Raw genomic sequence first — 18675 nt, forward strand, 5'->3', positions numbered from 1 at the left:
GCTCCTCACCAGGATCCTGGTGGCTGCATGTTTCATCAAGTTCTTCTTGAACTTCCTTCCATGCTACAAAACTCTGTTGAATTCCTTCCACGTTCTGCATCTCTGAAGAGTCATCATAGTCTGGCAGAGATGCATCTTCTAGGAAATAGTTTTCCACTTCATTCTTGTCAAAATCAAAATCACTGCTGTCACTGTAGCTTCCTTTCTCCTTAAACTCTTCTTCGGAATCTGTTTCCGCAGCAGCCATAGCAGATGCTCCTTGTAGTCTCTAGGAAAAAAAACACTCCTGGTCATTATGATATTTAATCGATACTGTTGGAGATTTGAGCATGACTGATTTGAATTTCAGCACCTTTAAAATACCTTTTCTTTCAATGGGCAGCTTGAACAAATGTTAACTTTCTCCCAATGACATCAATAAGACTTAAGGTAGAACAAGTCCCTAAACTTACAAGTGCCACTTATGTTTGTGTTGGTTTTCATAAGGAAATAAAGTATGGGAGATAAAACACACAGAACAGGTTGAAACAGCAGGGGGTGGAGTGCTTTTCTTTTGTCCTCACTGTGGTTCCCATCCCATTCACAACCCCATGTGCTATTTTTAATAGGAAATTGCCTCAGTTGACAGTTATAGACATTTTCTTCTCTATTAAAAAAAAGAAGCATGATGTGAGGGCAAAACCAGGATCAGAATCACTGTGGGGCAAAAATGCTGACTCCCATTAGTTCCTGCAGAAAGTTAGCCTTAATTGGATAACAAAAAAAAAAATTTAATGGGTGTGACAACCTCAAATTCACGCCACATATACAACAGGACAATTTGCTACAACTGGGGAAGGAGTTAACTCCTCTCCCCAGAAGTGTACCCAGGGCTTTTGGCACCCAGGACAACGCTGTGACATCATGACACAGTGCAGAGCCCCGACTGTCATTAGGGTGCACATGCTGCAATTGCTTCCCCATTTGCAAAGCAGTTGGAGCACGAGCACGCACTCACAGCCAGCCAGACAATTTTGCCCAACTGGTTGCTGAGAGGGCGCATGTGCTCCCATTGCTTCCCACGTGGGGAAGCAATTGGCAAGCACGCACTGGCACCCCATTTGGCGCCCATGGCAAGACTTCCATTTACAGAAGGAAGCTTCCTCGCCACACCGGCCTCCCCATCCATTGCATGTCCCATTTGATCCCTGTTGTGTATATGCAACTTTAGGCAAAAATGGCTTTAAAAGAGAAGGTGCCTTGCTCATACAGACCTGTAAATCGCCCCCTCTGAAACAAGAGAAGGAAGGAAGCTCTGCACATGTTCAGAGGCACTCTTTTCTAGATGACTATAGCCGAGTTGACTCACGGGCTGGACTGAAGGGTGGATTCCCGCCAGCGCCTCTGGTCCTTTTCACATGAGCCCCCCCCCCCCGCCATGGAAAAACTGCGAAGCTCCCTTTCTGGCCACCCAGCCAGCGCCACCCTCCCCACTGCGCCTCCCACGCAGGGACCCCTCGCTTGCCTCTCACTTGCTCCCAGGGGCTCGTGGTGGCCGCCTGCTCCTCGGGGATGAGAGATGCGCAGCCTGAGCTCCTTCCTGGGGCAGCGCAGCGCAGCGCAACTGAAGCGCCTCCCTCCCGCGGACGGACTTTCCTTTCCCCAGCCAACGAGGTAGGTTTCGTTTCCCCGCAAGCGCTGCCTGCCTGGGAGGCGTCCGAAGGGCGTTTGCGCTGCTGACTAAGCCAAGACGCGATGGAGACACGCGCCTCTTGGCACAGCATCACTTGCACGCGCCCAGGCTCTGCTCTGCCGCACAGAGTGGACCCCACAAAGTGGAGTGAGCGGACACGGCAGCCAGCACCGCCTGGCCCTCTTCTCCCCAGGCAGGTTTGCTGAGCTTGCAACCCCTTCGCAGCCAGGGTCACCAGACGTCCTCCTTTTCCGAGGACATGTCCTCTTTTTCAGCCAGTGTCCTGGAAAAGAACTTCAACGTCCAATCGTTTCAAATTTAATGTCGGTGACTGAAAATCACCATAAACTGCTCATATTGGCTGCCCCAGGTACTTAGGATGCAAACCATTTAGTGCAGCAGTTCCCCAACTGGGTCAGAATCCACTGGTGGGTCATGACCTGGTTTTGGGTGGGTCGCCAAAGGGCGATGGAAACATCAGATAACTAATAGCCTCAAGCCCTGAGGCTATTCAAAAATCAGATACTGTACTGTAGCTGCTAATTACCCTGGAAAGAGCTCAGTTCCTGCAGTTTGTAAGCACGTGTAAATATAGGAAGATAAATATTTGAGGGTGTTTTTCTGGATATTATTACTTATAAATAAATATTATTTCTTTCTAGATCTCCTTCTTTTTAAAGTCTGGTAAACCTGGGTGGGTCCCAATAGAATGTTGTTTAAAAAAGTGAGTCCCAGTGCTAAAAAGTTTGGGAACCACTGATTTAGGGCTCAGAGGGCATCTTCAGTTGGGTCCAAACACATGCTGGTAGCCAGTGCAGCTTTTTCAGCAATGGAGTTACTGGCCAGATTACCCCAAACACAAGGTAGGCAGCAGTATTTCTCATCAGCTCTAGTTTCCAAACTGAGCTCATTCAAGCGTGGCTTCATAGGTCAGTTAGGCCCATAGGTTCCCATAGGAGCCCATAGGTTCCCCAGCTGGATATCGAAGACAACATGGGTTGCAGCAGCAGGCTGCCTTGTCCTTCCCTCTTACTTGCAGTGGGATTTCATCAGCTATCATCTACCAACAATTCCCTTTTCTGCCTACATGGAACAAATAGCTCAATTGCTATGCAAACAGAGAAGCAGACACAATCCTGACATAAAACATGCAATACAGTACAGAAACAAGTTGGAGAGCATTCAAATCTCCCAGGTCACTCCACTGCTCACCTGAAAGTATGAAAAATCTAGAGCAGTGTTTCTCAAACCGTAGGTGGAGATCCACTAGGGCCCAAATCCTAACCAATTTTCCAGCACTGGCATAGTGGTGCCAATGGGACGTGTGCTGCATCCTGCAGCTGGGTGGCACTCACGGAGGGCCCCTCAGAGTAAGGGAAAGTTTGTTCCCTTACCTCAGAGCTTCATTGCCCTTATGTCAGAACTGGAAAGCGGGTTAGGATTGGGCCCTAGGTGGATCACAAGCCAATTGCAGATCATTGGTCACATAGCACCTAGCTCAGCCACCATTGAACATACAGAGCTGAAAATACAGGGTACAGAGCTGCTGAGCAGGGCAGGCTCCTGGTGGGAGAAAGGCATTGTGCTTTGCCCTGAATAGGTGGGAAAATGGGATGCTGGAAAGGAGGGAAGGGCTGTGTGGTTGGAGAGGGATCCAAGTCTGCATTTTGCTTCAACTTCTAAGCTAGAATGTTTGAATTCCAAATTATGCAAAATAACAGCACAAGCACACTGTGTCATGGGACCTTCAGCTGATCATGGCTTAGGTTTGAAGCCTAAATTGATGATGTCACTTCCGGCCAAGAGAATGACCACAATTATTAGTTGGCTAGGGCATCTCTTATGGGGCAGCTCTCTTACGTTTCAACAGGCTACAACAGCTGGGGTTCTTCAGTATAGAACAGAGGTTCCCAAACCCAGGCCCTGGGCCCTGAGGGATGGAAAGGGGAGATAAAAGTAGAGATGGCAGAGAAATTAAATGAGTTCTTTGTATCTGTCTTCACGGCAGAAGACCTCAGGCAGATACAGCTGCCTGAATGGCCCCTCCTGACTGAGGAATTAAATCAGATACAGGTTAAAAGAGAAAATGTTTCAAACCTAATTGACAAATAAAAGATCAATGTCACCAGGCCCTGATGGCATCCACCCAAGAGTTATTAAGGAATTAAACAAAGAAGTTGCTGATCTCTTGACTAAAATATGCAACTTGTCCCTTAAAACGGCCACGGTGCCAGAAGACTGGAGGATAGCAAATGTCACACCAATCTTTAAAAAGGGAAGGAGAGGGGACCAGGAAACTATAGGTTTGTCAACCTAACATCTACACCAGGTAAGATGCTGGAATGCCTCATCAAAGATAAAATCTAAAAACACATAGACAAACAAGCCTTGTTGAGGGAGAATCAGCATCACTTCTGTAAAGGTAAGTCTTGCTTTACGAACCTTTTAGAATTCCTTGAAAAGGTCAACAGGCATGTGGCTGCAGGAAAACCTGTGGATATTATATATCTGGACTTTAAGAAGGCGTTGACACAGTCCCTCACAAAAGGCTGCTGAGAAAACTCCAGTCAGGGAATTAGAGGGCAGGTCCTCTCCTGGATTAGGAACTGGCTGAGGTCCAGGAAGCAGAGAGTGAGTGTCAATGGACAATTTTCACAATGGAGAGAGGTGGAAAGTGGAGTGCCCCAAGGATCTGACCTGGGACCTGTGCTTTTCAACCTCTTCATAAAAAACCTGGAGGCAGGGCTAAGCACTGAGGTGGCCAAGATGACACCAGACTTTTCCGAGTGGTGAAGACCAGAAGAGATTGTGAAGAGTTCCAGAAGGATCTCTCCAGACCGGGCAGCAAAATGGCAGATGCGTTTCAATGTAAGTAACTGTAAAGTCATGCACATTGGGGCAAAGAATCAAAACTTCACATAGAGGCTAATGGGTTCTGAGCTCTCTGAGCATCTTGGGGTGCTTGTGGACAGCTTGATGAAAGTGTCAACACAATGCACGGCAGCAGTGAAGAGGGCTAATTCCATACTTGGGATCATTAGGAAAAGCATTGAGAATAAGACAGCTAATATTGTAATGCCGTTGTACAAATCGATGGTAAGGCCACACCTGGAGTATTGCGTTCAGTTCTTGTCGCTGCATCTCAGAAAGGATATAGTGGAGATGGAAAAGGTGCAAAAGAGAGCAACCAAAAGATTACTGGGCTGGGGCACCTTCCCTATGAGGAAAGGCTGCAGCGTTTGGGCCTCTTCAGTCTAGAAAGGCCTTTTTTCTAGAGAGGCGCCTGATGGGGGATATGATTGAGACATACAAAATCATGCAGGGGATGGACAGAGTGGATACAGAGATGCTCTTTTCCCTCTCGCATTAACACCAGAACCAGGGGACATTCACGAAAGTTGAGTGTTGGGAGAGTTAGGACAGACAGAAGAAAATACTTCTTTACCCAGTGTGTAATTAGTTTGTGGAACTCTTTGCCACAAGAAGTAGTTATGGCATCTTGATGCCTTTAAGAGGGGTTGGACAAATTTCTGGAGAAGTTCATTACGGGTTACAAGTCATAGTAGGTATGTGCAAGCTCTTGGTTTTAGAGGCAGGCTGCCTCTGCTAGCCAGATGCAGGGGAGGGCACCAGGATGCAGGTTGTGTCTGTTGTCTTGTGTGCTCCCTGAGGCATTTGGTGGGCCACTGTGAGATGGAAGCTGGACTAGATGGGCCTTTGGCCTGATCCAGCAGATCTCTTCTCATGTTCTTAATACTTGTTCTGTCAGTGGATAGACCCTTCAGGATTTGGGCTGCCAATTCTTTCAAACTTTCCATCTGGTCTCCAGTTCCCTTGCTATCCTAGTTGTCTTCCTCTGGACCCACTCCAGGTTCTCTATGTCCTTCTTAAACTTTGGCACCCAGAATTTGGCATAATATTCTAAATGGGGTCTGATTAATGCAAAATCCAACACTTGTCGTGTTTCTCCACATCAATGAGAAGCTGTTGTCAAGCACGTTCTGGGAACAATATGGTCAAATACACTTTTGAACTTGATAGTACAAACCCTATCAGCCCATTAAAGACCTGGTTTTGACTTTGCTAATCAGATCAAGTTGTTAGATTTGAACAGGCAGGACCAATACTGTAAGCAGTCTGAAAACGGAAAAAGGAGGACATGGATAGAGGAAAAAAAATTCTTTATTTGGTTCCAGGACTTTTTATATTGTGATCTAACAGCAAATCATGGCTAAAAACATGTTTGTTGGTTTGTGTCCAAGTACTTATTCTCCGCTTTTTTAGTCCAAACACTTTCAAAGCGGCCTACAGCTGACTGGAAGAACTCAGCACAACACAACAACAATGCAATATCAACTAATGCAGACAACAATTTCAGATGGAAACAAATCAGAAGTATAACTTTTTAACATAAAACTAAAATTTGAAGATTTCTTGCCTTGATACTTTTTTTTAATGTAAAGTATTCTTAAGGGAAAAAATGGTATGTGGAGCAGGACTGTTGGGTCAATGCTTTGAAGGTCCTACTTTAGGAAAAAGGCAGTTACGTCTACACAAGATGTACAGTGTGGGATTTGTTCTATAGAATAGAAATGCTTTGCCCTTTCGCACTTAGGAAATGCAGTATAATGATTGAAATGAAGCTGTAAAATCTTTACAATTGTACATATACATTAAGGAAATATTTAATACCATTGATTCTGTGCATTCACAAAAGAGTTATCCACATAGAGCAATTTACAAAAAAAGTAAAATCATACTTGACTTCATATTCGTTTCCCAGCCTCCTCGCAAAAGCTTAGGGTGGTGTATTTGGGGTTCAACCCATTTTATCCTCACAACAACCCTGTGTTGTAAGTTATACTGAGAGCAACAGGTCCAAGATGAGTTATATAGCTAGGCAGGGTATTAAATCCAGGCATCCTCAGTCCAGATCCAAAACTAACCCCTGACTTTACATTCAAAATTTCATCTACGTAGTAAAGAGTTATCAGTTTTACAACATGTTGCTTTACAGTTTCAATGTCCAGAAAGATGTTTGTGTTCAATTATTCATGACTCCTTCCAGTTTGTCCCAATAGCTGTTGCTTAATTGCTCAAACGCTTTCATAACATTGAGGTCCCCCCTGCCACAATGCTCACGCAAATAAATGCTGGAAAAGGAGAAATAATAATAATCACAAAATGTATATATGAAACTTTTAATACTGGAACTGTGATTCAGCAGTGTGAATTTTATTGTTCACAACAGACAGGGATAGCGGTGGGTGTGTTCCATACTACCTAAGTATTTTAATGTTGACCGAGCAATTCATAGGGTTAGCCCTTTAAGACTTTGATCCTTAGCACTTCCCATGTAAACAAGTATCACTGAAATACATGACACTTAATATACGAGTAAGGTCGCAATCCTAAGCCCTTATGTCAGTGCTTTCCAGTACTGGCAGAGCGGGGCCAATGGGACGTGTGCTGCATCCTGCAGTTGGGTGTCACTCATGGAGGCCTCCTCAAAGTAAGGGAATGTTTGTTCCCTTACCTCAGAGCTGCATTGCCCTTATGTCAGCGCTAGAAAGCACTGACATAAGGGGTTAGGATTGTGCCCTAAATGTTGCTTTTACTGTAAGGAGGCAGCTTGGTGATCCTATCCCCCACTGTTGGTGCCAATGCAGCCACTACGGCAGTGTCCAAGCTGCATCCAATGGCGAGAGGGCAATTAAGAGGCCTGCCAGAAGTAAGTAAAAATACTTTTATTTTTAAAATATGACGGCTGATGGGTCTCCTTGAACCTACACCAGCCATATAGCTGGAATATGTCTGAGGAGAGGAAGGGGCAGGGCAGGGCAGGCTAAAAATAGGGGATAGGGTCCAGCATGTGCATTTGCCATCAAGATAGCCTCCCTCTGGCCTGCTCTCCATCCCTGGTCCTCCCCCCCCCCGAATGCCCCAGGATTTCCCCCACCCTGCCCCCACAGCTCTTATTGGCACCTTCTGGAGCCATGACTTGCCATTTGCTGCAGTGGCCAGGCAGTGCACAACAGCAGACTGGCTTTCACACTACCATAAAGGGCCTGACACTGCCAGAACATTAGTTTGTAAGACTGAGGCCTTACTTACCTGAGTAAATAAGGCTGCAATCCTGTCCACAGTTACCTGGGAGTAAGTCCCATTGATGCTAATGTGACTTCTGAGTAGACATGCATAGGATTGGGCTCTAAGTTCTTTCCATAATACTTTCCCAATTTGATGCAAAGAAAGAGGAGGAAGTGCAGCTAGCTGAATTGGGCCCCAGTATGAAAATCATTTAGTCTTACTTATGACTGTTACATACTCCAACAACACTCACTTGACCTCTTATAATGACTCTTACACCTTATCATATGAGTTACTGCGACATTTTCTGTCAGCTTAGAAAAGATTTAACTTTAAACTTTCACATAATCTCTAGATTACCGCAATGTTGCTGTTTGTATTCTTCAGAGTTGCTTTATTTTAATAAAGAGCAGTGCGGAAAGCTTTTAAATAAATTAAAATATAAAAATATTTGTGGCCCATAGAGTCAGGACATTAAAGTCTGATTTTCCAAAGCTGCAGGCAACAGAACTCTTTTTAGGCCTAACGTACTGTCATAATACTGTATGCTTACCTGATTGTTTTAATAGTAAGGGCAAAGTCCTTTAACAAACGGGAAGCTTCCCCCTCATGAAGCCTAAAATGAAATATAGATTTGCAAAAAAAAAAAAAAAATTAACAAATGTTTCCTGTGCTTCTATCATGTACCTAACATGGTTCATAACAATAAACTAGAACCAGCAGTACCACATTTATCTTAAACACAGTGCATTCCCAGGGGGAGGACACAGCACTTGTGGGCAGCGAGAGCAAAGCAGAGAAGACTCCGCACTGCTCTCGCCACCTGGAACTACAAGGGAGAAGGGCGCTTACACAGTGCGTTGAAGCGCCCTGCAAAACTTGGTGCTGCACCCCCCCCCTCGAACGCTACTGCTTATACATGCCTAGGATTTTGAGTAACTTTGCTAGATGAAATCATTGCACTTGGCTTAGTAAATTATTGTCTAGCAAGAATGTATCAGATCAGTGAAAGCACTGGAATGAGACAATTGTGACTGATACACTTCCTTGAGGAGCACTTGGAATCTGGAGTCTTGACAACATTTATTAGAAGCAGTCATAATTAAAAGGGGGAAGCATTTCTTATGGCTCTTATGGGTCCAATTGCTGAAACAAGGCTGCTTTGAAAACCATCTACGAAGAGGCTCACTTTCGTCTAGGGATATTCTTATTTGGGAACAAGCCACAACTCAATGGTAGGGCACACATTTTGTATATATAAAGCACTGGTTCAATTCCCAATATCTCCAGTTAAAAGGACATCAGGGAACACAGTTGGGAAAGATGTCTGCCAGAGACCCGTGGACAGAGTTAACAAAAATTGGGTTAGCTGGACCAATAAATGAACTCTTTAAGGTCATGTACATACATTTGTTGAAACAAATCTGTCAGTAAATTGCCTACCCATTATCTTGAATCACAGCTGCCAAAGAACCATGTTTGTAGAAGTCAAGAGCATACGCATTAAGTGGCATTCTTCTTTCGAGTTTATCATATTTCTTCGAATGGAGAGTAGGAAAGTTTGCAGCACTAATTCCTAGTGTGTGCAGTATGACCTGCAGAAACCAGATCACATCAGTTTTCCATTCATACTTTTCAGTAATGTTGCATGTTCCAGTTCATAGTTCTGTTTTGACCCTCTAGACCAGGGGTGGGCAAACTTTCAACTTTAGGGTTCCTGGACCTTTAACAATTGTGTAGGAGAGGGAATTTCAGCAGGTGCAGCTTGTCATCTCACAGATGACAAACAGTTTGCCCACCCCAGCTCTAGACCCTCTGTATTTTGACTATGAAATTAACAATGTTCAGGCTGATAGACCGCAGTCGAATAGTTGTTCTCACCTAACATTTAGCCTACTTCTTTGGTAGTCATTATCAAAGGAGAAAGTTACAGCAAGTAGTTCTTCAAACTATCCAGTATAACTGACTGATGTTAAAATCCCTAGTACCTATTGTTCTACTCCAGATCTTAAAGGCCAGGATACTTGTATTTTTGAGTGTTGGTAACCAAGAGTCACTTACACTCAACGTCTCCTCTCTCCTGTTCATGTTATATTTACTGAGTATTTACCTCAGTATTTTGCCCAAGACTGAATACAATAGTCATCATGGGCCCAGTCCACACCATATTGCAGGATATTCTACCCATGGAATATTTCTTTGCCAGTGGTTCTAACACATTTAGCACCAGGACCCACTTTTTAGAATGAGAATCTGTCAGGACCCACCAGAAGTGATGTCATGACCAGAAGAGATGTCACCAAGCAGGAAAATTTTTAAAAATCCAAGGCTGCAATTCTACCCACATTTACCCAGGAGTAAGTTCAATTTACTGTCATTGTTAAAAGAATATACATAGTAGCTTGATAAAAGTACAGGTCTGTAACATTTCTCCAAATGCAGTCACATACCATGGTAGCATCAAGTCAAATAAATTAAAAAATAAAATATTGAAATGAATGGGGACCCACCTGAAATTGGCTCACGACTCACCTAGTGGATCCCGACCCACAGTTTGAGAAATACTGTTCTATGCTATTTCCTCATCCACACTTTTTTAAACCCAAATTTGCCCCCCATGACCCACCTTATCCTCCATGACAGGTTGTGACTCAATGCTCCACCACAAACCCTTTCTGGAAGCCCCCAGAGGCCACTTCCAGGTTACGCTGGGCTTGCAGCCCACTCCATAGGCTTCTGTAGGCCTAAGAATACCTCATGGAAGTGACCAGTAGCTAATTCCCATTTGCAGAAGCAACTTCCAAGTTTACTTCCAGGTTGTTTCCATAATTTCCAGTCACTTCCACAAGGCATTCTGAGGCTCATAGAGGCCGATGGAATGAATCATCCCAGAAAAGCTTTGGGATGATCCCAGAAAAGCATTGACAATGGGGTTGCAACCCACCACAAAACGAGTCATGACCCACTGATGTTTGTGACCCACAGTTTGGGAAACACTGTGCTAACCTTCTATTAGTAGGAATACTTTACAAGAATAAGATATAAAATGAATGAATTGGCCTAGTTCTTAATTTCTGCACAATGTATGAAAGTTGTCATAGTGATGTCAGTAAAAATGCTTGTATGCTTACATGTAAACACAGGTCTTTACTATACTGAATGGATGCACAACTGAAGACATGAATATTTCAATGAAGCACAGTTTTCAATTTCTTGTAAAAAGTGCAATGTAAATTCATGTTTTGTAAGTGTAATGTGCTCTAAGTTTGTTAATAGGAAAAGGGACTTTCTAATGACACTGTCACTAAGATTTCTTTTTTTTTTAAAAAAAAAGCATACAGTAATTTATATTAAAAAAGATTTTCCAAATATGTAAAGTGTTACATTAACCTACACTTTTTTCTTATTGAATTTTTCACTTGTTTTAATCAAAGTATAAACAAACAAAGAAAACAACACCAGCAATGATCCTATAACCCATCTAGTCTCCTTGCTCAGTCTAAACAATCCAAAAAATGTATTTTATAAATGTGTTTTATAACTTTTTAATGTTGTTAGCCGCCTTGGGTGCCCTCTGGGGAGAAACGCAGATTACAAATCAAATAAATAAATAAATAAAATAAAGGAAATGAAAAAAAGGACAGTGGGCTATTAGAATAAGCAGGGTGTGTGTGTGTGTGTGTGTGTGTGTGTGTGAGAGAGAGAGAGAGAGAGAGAGAGAGAGAGAGAGAGAGCCCAATCCTGAGGTCGGCATGCTGGCTTACTGCCGGCGTGCACTGTCACAAACGTGCCATAAGGCACGTTTGCAAGTCCTAATGCTGGATGAGCGCCCATGCTAGCCAAGCGCTGGCCAGCCTCCACCACTCAGCTGTCGCATGGACCACTGAGCAGTGGAGAGGAAAGCGGGGATGGGGAGAAGGCGTTCCGGGGATGGGGTGGGGGAAGGCGTGCCGGGGAGAGGGAGCAGGGAGGGAGGGAGGTGGGACCGATGAAGTGATGTTCCACAGAATCCAGAGCCTTTGTGTCAGGCTCAGCACCTGACTCGAAGGTTCTTACCTCACCGCCAACCTTTAGGTCCGCAGTGAATTGAGCAGCCCCATTGTGGGCCTACTCCCTTTAACCAGGGGAAGGGGGCAAAAGTCCCCTTTTCCTGAGGTGCCGCCTGCAGCTGCCGTGGGGGTGCAAGGTGCGATGGCAGCTGTTTTCAGTGCTGCCACAGCCACATGCCACAGGAGCTCAGGGTAGGGCTCTGAGAGAGAGAGAGAGAGAGAGAGACCTTGTTACACTTTTGCAGCGTAATATCTACAGTCTGTCAACTTCTTTTTCATACAGGTCCCAGAATGATATTTAATGGATCAAAGATACTTTATAAATTTTTCTCACTTACACTGTTTGCAGTTCCTGCATGTAGCAAGTCAAGATTTGAATTTCCTGAAAGGCATACAAAAGGTGAAATTGCCGTTCTTTCCTGGTCAAAGCCCATGATACGAGATGCCAGTGGAGAGTAAGATTCTTTTTTATTTGAAAAATCTGTTAAAAATTTTGCAAGATGCAGATTATTGCAGTCTGATAATACAGAAGTAACAAGGAATAAAATATTGGCTTTCAGTGCTCCTTCTGTATTGGGTCACTTCTTTTTTTCCTTTTCTTTAAGCTGCAATCATAAGCATACTTACAAGGAATAAATCCCCCCTGACTAAACTCATTTAATATCAGTACTTGTAGTTATGCAATTCTTTTCCCCTTAAAGGAAAAGCTCATGTTAAGAGCCACAATCTCAAACAGATGGCCAGAGGAGATAGGAGGACTAAACCTTTTCCCTACCAGTATGTGCCTGCTCAAAATCATGCTTTCCCCTGCTACTTTCCCATTCACAAGTGAAAAGATATGTGTCCCTGTATTTTTTGTTCCTCATAAGGAGAAAAGGTACTTGTGGGGTGATTCTGAATGGACAAACACTCAAGCATGGGTCAAGTTAAGCAGCTTCTTCTTTGTTTCCCTGCTCATAATTCCAACCTTCTGAGATTGCTTTCCTGGAAAAAGAATCATGTAACTACAGATAATATGGCCTTCAGGCAGGCAGTTACACTCATAGTTGTGATGCACAAACATTCCCAAGTTATAAATGTTTCCAGTTTACCAAGTTTTGAAATGGGAAGTTGATATTGTTCTGTGACATCAGCCAGCCTAGCAACTGTCAGTAGAAATTGTCCAAAGTTCTCTTCTGCTTTGCAGTTGTATTCATCTAAAGCAGCAGCAAAATCTTCAGGGAGATCATCAAGGATCACCTAAAGGCAAAAGTTCCATTGACAAAGCCAATTACTTTCTACTTAATATTTTAACCATTTTTATATTAATTAAATAAAATAGAATATAAAACACTGGCAAATGTACAGTATTTATGAATGGTTACTTGGATGCCACAGCGATGATCTTTGCATGAAGCTTTGTCCGTTGCAGCCTTTGATTGCAGCCTTTGATTGTTGTACCCATTGCCTTCCTTAGCCTAAATAATGGATCTTCCTTCTTTGCTCTGTGGTTTGATTTCCTGTTTCTTGAACACTAGATGGCCAACAGACATTCTCATATTATTTTTGTTTTCATCTTACCTTTGATTGTGAAAATTTCTGTTCAGATTTTACAATTGTAGCTGGCATAGATTTTCTTCCAAAAAGATGTGCCAATACTAGCACTAGCTTTTCCATCACTTCTGTTGAAAATTTTGATCCTGTTTGAAAGAGAAATCAACAGTTGCATTTCCATAGGACAGCCATTTTTAAGCATAAGACACTACAATTATAATGAGCTTTACCACTAATGAAAAATGTTTACATGGACAACAATTACCAAAGATGAATGTGTACAGTTATTTTTTGCAGACAAATCTCTGCAGAACTTGGTTTGCATAACAGGACACTGGAAATTGATATCAGAAGATCCAGGTCATTAAACTATGGTTGGGGTCCCTCAATTAGTCCATAAGATCCTTAGGATATAGGATAAGATTTTCTTTCCCCATTAAGTGAATTCCCCATTAGGACCTCCCAAGGAGTAATTCCCTCTTCTCACAAAATTGTTAAAAAAAGAACTGATGGTCCAATTCTACCCCCACCATTTTACACTATGCAGTTGCACTGACAGAGCATGCACTGCATGCTATGGTTGAGGGGCAAAGGGATAAGTTTAAAAAAGGCCCACTGATCTCAATGGGTCTCCTCAGATCTACACAAGCTATTTTGCTACTGCAGCAGGTGCCAAACCCTGGTCCTTGGGCTACATCCAGTACCTCCAAAACACCATTCCCATCATGCACTGAGCTTACCATTCCACACTCTGCTGCCTTATCTTTCTTTCCAAACATGTCAGGAAGTTGCCCTTGGCCAGCCATTTCCTGGCCAGCCATTTCCTTGTTCCATCACCGCAGCAGGCTCTGCGCCCAGATTTCCAGACCGAAGTGACTGGCTGGAGTGATTTATTGACATGATAGGAAAGAAACATAAGATGGTGCAGCATGGAATGGTAAGCTCCATGCACAATGGAGATGGCTTTCCCCTGACACAGCAATCCTGTGGTTTGGAGACCACTGTGTAGTGTGAAAAGAGGCACGGCATGTGCTGGACCAAGAGAATGGAAATAAGGTCCAGTGTGCACTGCTGCCACCGAGTTCCACCCCCTCCCACCTGGATCCTCACCCAAACCACCCACAACCTGACCATACATGGACTGGGCCTATCTCTGGCGGCACACGGAGCCTCCGGCTGTTTGCGCCAGTGGTTTCAATGCACACAATGGTGGTGCAACATTTATGATGCCATAAGAGTACTTACGCCAGTGGATTGGGAGGGCCCTAGGCCATTTATAGAATTGGGTCATTTAAGTTTGCAATCCTATGCACACTTCTTGGGAGCAAGCCCTGCTGAGCACAGTGGAATTTGCTTCCAAGGCAATATGCATAGTATTGTGCAATTAATGTTTTCAAGCAGATGAAAATACTTTCGCTTATTTTATCCAGTATCAGATTAAATGGGAGCAAGTGTATCCCTCACTCTCCAACTTTCATGACTGGAGCTCCCTTCTTTGTTCTACATAAATTTCCTGACAGAGGTGATACAATAAGTGAAACCAGAGAGAACACATTCCTTTGTTCCACTCCATGAGAATAACAGATATCTCCATGAACATCTCTCCCAAAACAATGCTTGAGATCAAAGCTTTTTCCTTTTACTCCATATAACTTAATAGAAATACTGAGTTGCACTGTTACCTCCAAGATTCAGGTTAAAGGATAATTATTCTGGCCAAGAGCCTTCTTTACTGCACCCTTGTCTGTAGCCTTTCTGGCCAGACAGTTTCCCCAATAGGAAACTGTGGTAGGGAGAAGATGAATTATCCCAGCCAACAGATGGGCAAAAAAAGTCCTTTCCCCATTACAATGGAAGTATTGCAAAATTTAGCAAGGCTTTTAAGATATGCTGGAATGGAAACAAATAGGTGGTAGATAGCTATGAATCATGTGATGAAGAAAAGCACCAGGTAAATTCTTTTAGTTACTCATCTTCAGATCACAGTGAAAACATTTTCAGCATTGGGCAACTGCTTGCTTAAATTGTGGTTAAAATCTAGGATTTAAAACCAATGCATCATTATACATCGGGGTGGAGGGAGGACAAAATCCTGCATCTTTGTTAACAGTGATTTGTTTTTAAATATATATATGACTTTTTATGGAATCCTAGGCATTATATGTAATCAAATGAATAACTTCCTTAGCTAAATGTGCAAGTAGTGATCCGAAACTCACCTTTTTGGCTTGGCAAGCACAGCCTGTAGAATAAGCCTTTGTAAAGGAAGTTGGCAAAAACAAAATTGGAAGGTTCATGAGAATGCAGCTGAGTCACAAGTTCAGAAAATCCCACTGTATTACCTTCTTGATCCACATATCCCTGAAAAATAATAATACTTTGTGTAATTAATTATGGCCAGCCCAAAGATGGTGCCAATTGAAGCAGTCAATTTAACTGCAGAAGCAGCAGATGCCCAGTACACACCCCACATTTGCCCACAACCCCAATCTCAGTTACCTATTTTTAAAAGTTACCTAGTACATTTAAAGGTTAAGAATAACTCATGAATGAATACAAATACCTGAAACCTTACCTCTTTGAGAAGAAACTGAAAAGAAAACAGGAAGTACAGCTTTAACATCTTCAGAATATTAGGTTGTTTGAAGGACAGAAGTGAATTCTTCAGTAATGACACAAACTTTTGGAGGAAAAAAATATGATTAATAAAGACTTGTAATTAACTAGTCTGAGCATTTTTTAAATACTCTGCTTTGTTAGAAAACTGGAGATCCATCCATTTAAGCTAAAATCACTTCAAAAATAAATTCATTTCATAAGAGAATATAGATTACCTTTGCTCTTGCATTGATTTTGTCCTCTGCTTTTGAAGTAAACCGTGAGAGTCTCAATATCAAAGAAATTCTCAGAAGAAACTGCCCCTGAATTTGGGGTTCATTAGATCTCACAAGCTTCTCTATTTTAGACAGTGGAACATTGTAGAAGTATACATTTCCCAACAATTGCTGACCACGCTGCCCAGCACGTCCACATATCTAGAAGGAAATTTATCACAAACTTCTAAACAATTCGTCATCTGATTCAAAACAAAATTACAGACACAATTCTGACAGCACAGTGGACACACACACTGCCAGCTCTTGCACAAGCTCACAGGGTAAAGCCAATATGCACAGTACCATCCAATTCAATCCAGGAGAGCCTCCTATGCCCCATGTTGCACCACTAACTGTAAATGGGTTGTGGCGTCACAGTGTAACACCTTCCCCAACACTGTGCTTTCTACCTAAGAATCAAAGTCCCATGTTCCTCCATTTTTTGTTCCCAGTATTATTTTATATGAAGCCTGTGCAGGGCCCAAACAACCACCTCTTGTATGTGCAGCGAGCTTGCCTTGGGATGTTTTAGTGTTCAGCTACATTCAGCAAAGGACATTTATTTCAGCTCAAGTCACGTTGGACTTGCAGTCTACCACAGAGGAGTGTGCATCCTCACTTTCAAGCTATGCTCCAAGAACTGAGAGAGACTGTAGATAGGCATGCCCATCATGCTGGTTGCTAGAACCTGGAGCCATAGTGCAGTCTAACCTTACTCTCTACCTCTGTGTTGTTAGTTCTAGGGATGTACACAATATTCTGTTCATGAACTACAACTAGAGGTATCAGACCAGAACTCCATATTCATATTATCTACCCTTCACACCAATAATTTCCACTTCAGTAATACACTACATTACAGTCAGAAGATTGGGTTCAGAGACCAGAGACTTTTTGCAAAGAAGGACCTAATCAAACAGGCACCATATCTCAACCATCCTAGCTATGAGGCTGACTGAAAAGCCTGCTTTGAGTGGCTCCTTGGAGGAGAGGCAGATGAAGGGTGCCCTGTTCCCCACATTGGTCCACCACCACTCCAACCCACCAAGCTCACTAAGAGTGAAAAGAAGAGGACTGGGGCAGTGGTGGCCGACCTGTTACTCCAGCACTGCCTTGGGAAGCTATCACAGGGGTGGAACTGCAAAAAGCAGCAACAGAGCAATTCCATTTTCATTACTTGGTTTCAGATACTATAAGAACAGAATTGCTTGGCTCTGCCTCCTAATCCTTCTCCTTGCTCGACACTGCAGGAAGTCCAGGTGGGCAAGAAGGAATGCCCCCATGCCTCCTTCTGCTCGCCTAAAACTCCAGTGCTGCTGAGCCCTGTTTGCAACCAACAGAATGAGAAGAGCCTTGCTCCCCTGCCTGCTTCCCTAAGTAACTGAGTTGGTGAGGAGGAGGAGGTAGCAATACTGGTGATAGTGCAACCTGTTTTTTTAAGGGGAGGAGCTAACAGAGACAGCATGTCTGCCCCAATTTAGGCTGCAGATCTGCTCAGGCACTGAATATTCTGGTGGACTTAAGCAGGTTCAATTCAATAGAGCAGGAGCTCCACACATGCACTGAACTGCACATATAGAATTTCCCGTCCATGGATTTAAATGGGGAAGCTTTAATTTGGAGGAAGTTCCTTTAGGAGCTTCCAGGTCTGCTGAACAGGGATATACATATTTATTAATATAGGGAAATGTATAAAAATAAAAGTGCATGTCAGTACCCATCTGTAGTTCAGTGCATCCAAATATTCAGAATTTTGTACAAAGACAACAGATTTACATGGCGTGTTGATCCCCAAAGCCAGGGTACCTGTGGCTATTACCACCTGGGAGGAAAAAAAAACCAAATTATCAAAAAGATACTGAATAATTAAAAGCATTGACAGGAACAAGGAAGTGAAAATAAAACAGATCAAAGTAACAAATAATCAAAAACAGAAATGTTTGGACAAGCTGAGCATCAGTCATATCTCTCTATCTAAAACACCAGTCATATCAATCGATAGATATAACTGAACAGAATTCAGAATATGTAATTTCCAACTCATATAAAATAGTGTAATTTAAGAAGTTTCATGAAGAGTTAATACGGTGCATAATTTTTTATGTTAAAGAAAGACCTAGTATAATATTCTGGTTTTCAGGCAACATTCAAATCATATTTCCCAGTTCAGATACCATGGAACTGTTGTTTAACAAATGGGCAATTACTCCCCCTCAAGGAGGCACAAAGGTGCTTTATGGCACATTTGTGATCCTCCCGGGCTGGCACAAAGGACGTGCACTGGCCCTGGATGCAGTTAGGATTGTGCCCTAAGCCATTTTCAATTCAGTGGGTGTCTGAGGGGAGAGCTAAGGGAACAGGGGTGCACTCAAGCTCATTACATACTCCTAATCCAACAAACAAAAATTAATAGCTTAGAAGATATAAAGTAATAAAACAAGCATTTGTTGTATTT

At 42.9% G+C, this 18675-nt stretch overlaps 2 protein-coding genes across 9 annotated transcripts in view; both read right to left on the reverse strand.

The window, feature by feature from the left end:
- The window catches only part of LOC136655307 (probable ATP-dependent RNA helicase DDX60), a 60806-nt gene extending 59218 nt beyond the window's left edge, over window positions 1-1588 (reverse strand). For 5 of the 6 annotated variants that reach the window (XM_066631636.1, XM_066631635.1, XM_066631633.1 and 2 more), the window contains exons 1-2: window positions 1505-1588; window positions 10-268 (exon numbers count right to left, since the gene is read on the reverse strand). In XM_066631636.1, coding sequence (XP_066487733.1) covers window positions 10-247 — 238 coding nt within the window. In that variant the 5' untranslated portion in view covers window positions 248-268; window positions 1505-1588. The remainder of the gene's footprint in view (window positions 1-9; window positions 269-1504) is intronic. The other variant, XM_066631634.1, reaches the window with a different exon arrangement.
- A 4270-nt stretch (window positions 1589-5858) lies between these two features.
- Window positions 5859-18675, reverse strand: part of LOC136655427 (probable ATP-dependent RNA helicase DDX60) — an 87332-nt gene continuing 74515 nt past the window's right edge. For 2 of the 3 annotated variants that reach the window (XM_066631872.1, XM_066631871.1), the window contains exons 28-37: window positions 17938-18042; window positions 16179-16379; window positions 15920-16024; window positions 15564-15705; window positions 13372-13490; window positions 12903-13050; window positions 12150-12292; window positions 9206-9357; window positions 8316-8378; window positions 5859-6825 (exon numbers count right to left, since the gene is read on the reverse strand). In XM_066631872.1, the coding sequence (XP_066487969.1) occupies window positions 6717-6825; window positions 8316-8378; window positions 9206-9357; window positions 12150-12292; window positions 12903-13050; window positions 13372-13490; window positions 15564-15705; window positions 15920-16024; window positions 16179-16379; window positions 17938-18042 (1287 nt within the window). In that variant the 3' untranslated portion in view covers window positions 5859-6716. The remainder of the gene's footprint in view (window positions 6826-8315; window positions 8379-9205; window positions 9358-12149; window positions 12293-12902; window positions 13051-13371; window positions 13491-15563; window positions 15706-15919; window positions 16025-16178; window positions 16380-17937; window positions 18043-18675) is intronic. The other variant, XM_066631873.1, reaches the window with a different exon arrangement.

The sequence above is a fragment of the Tiliqua scincoides genome, chromosome 6, assembly GCF_035046505.1.
Source record: "Tiliqua scincoides isolate rTilSci1 chromosome 6, rTilSci1.hap2, whole genome shotgun sequence".
Classification (NCBI taxonomy): domain Eukaryota; kingdom Metazoa; phylum Chordata; class Lepidosauria; order Squamata; family Scincidae; genus Tiliqua; species Tiliqua scincoides.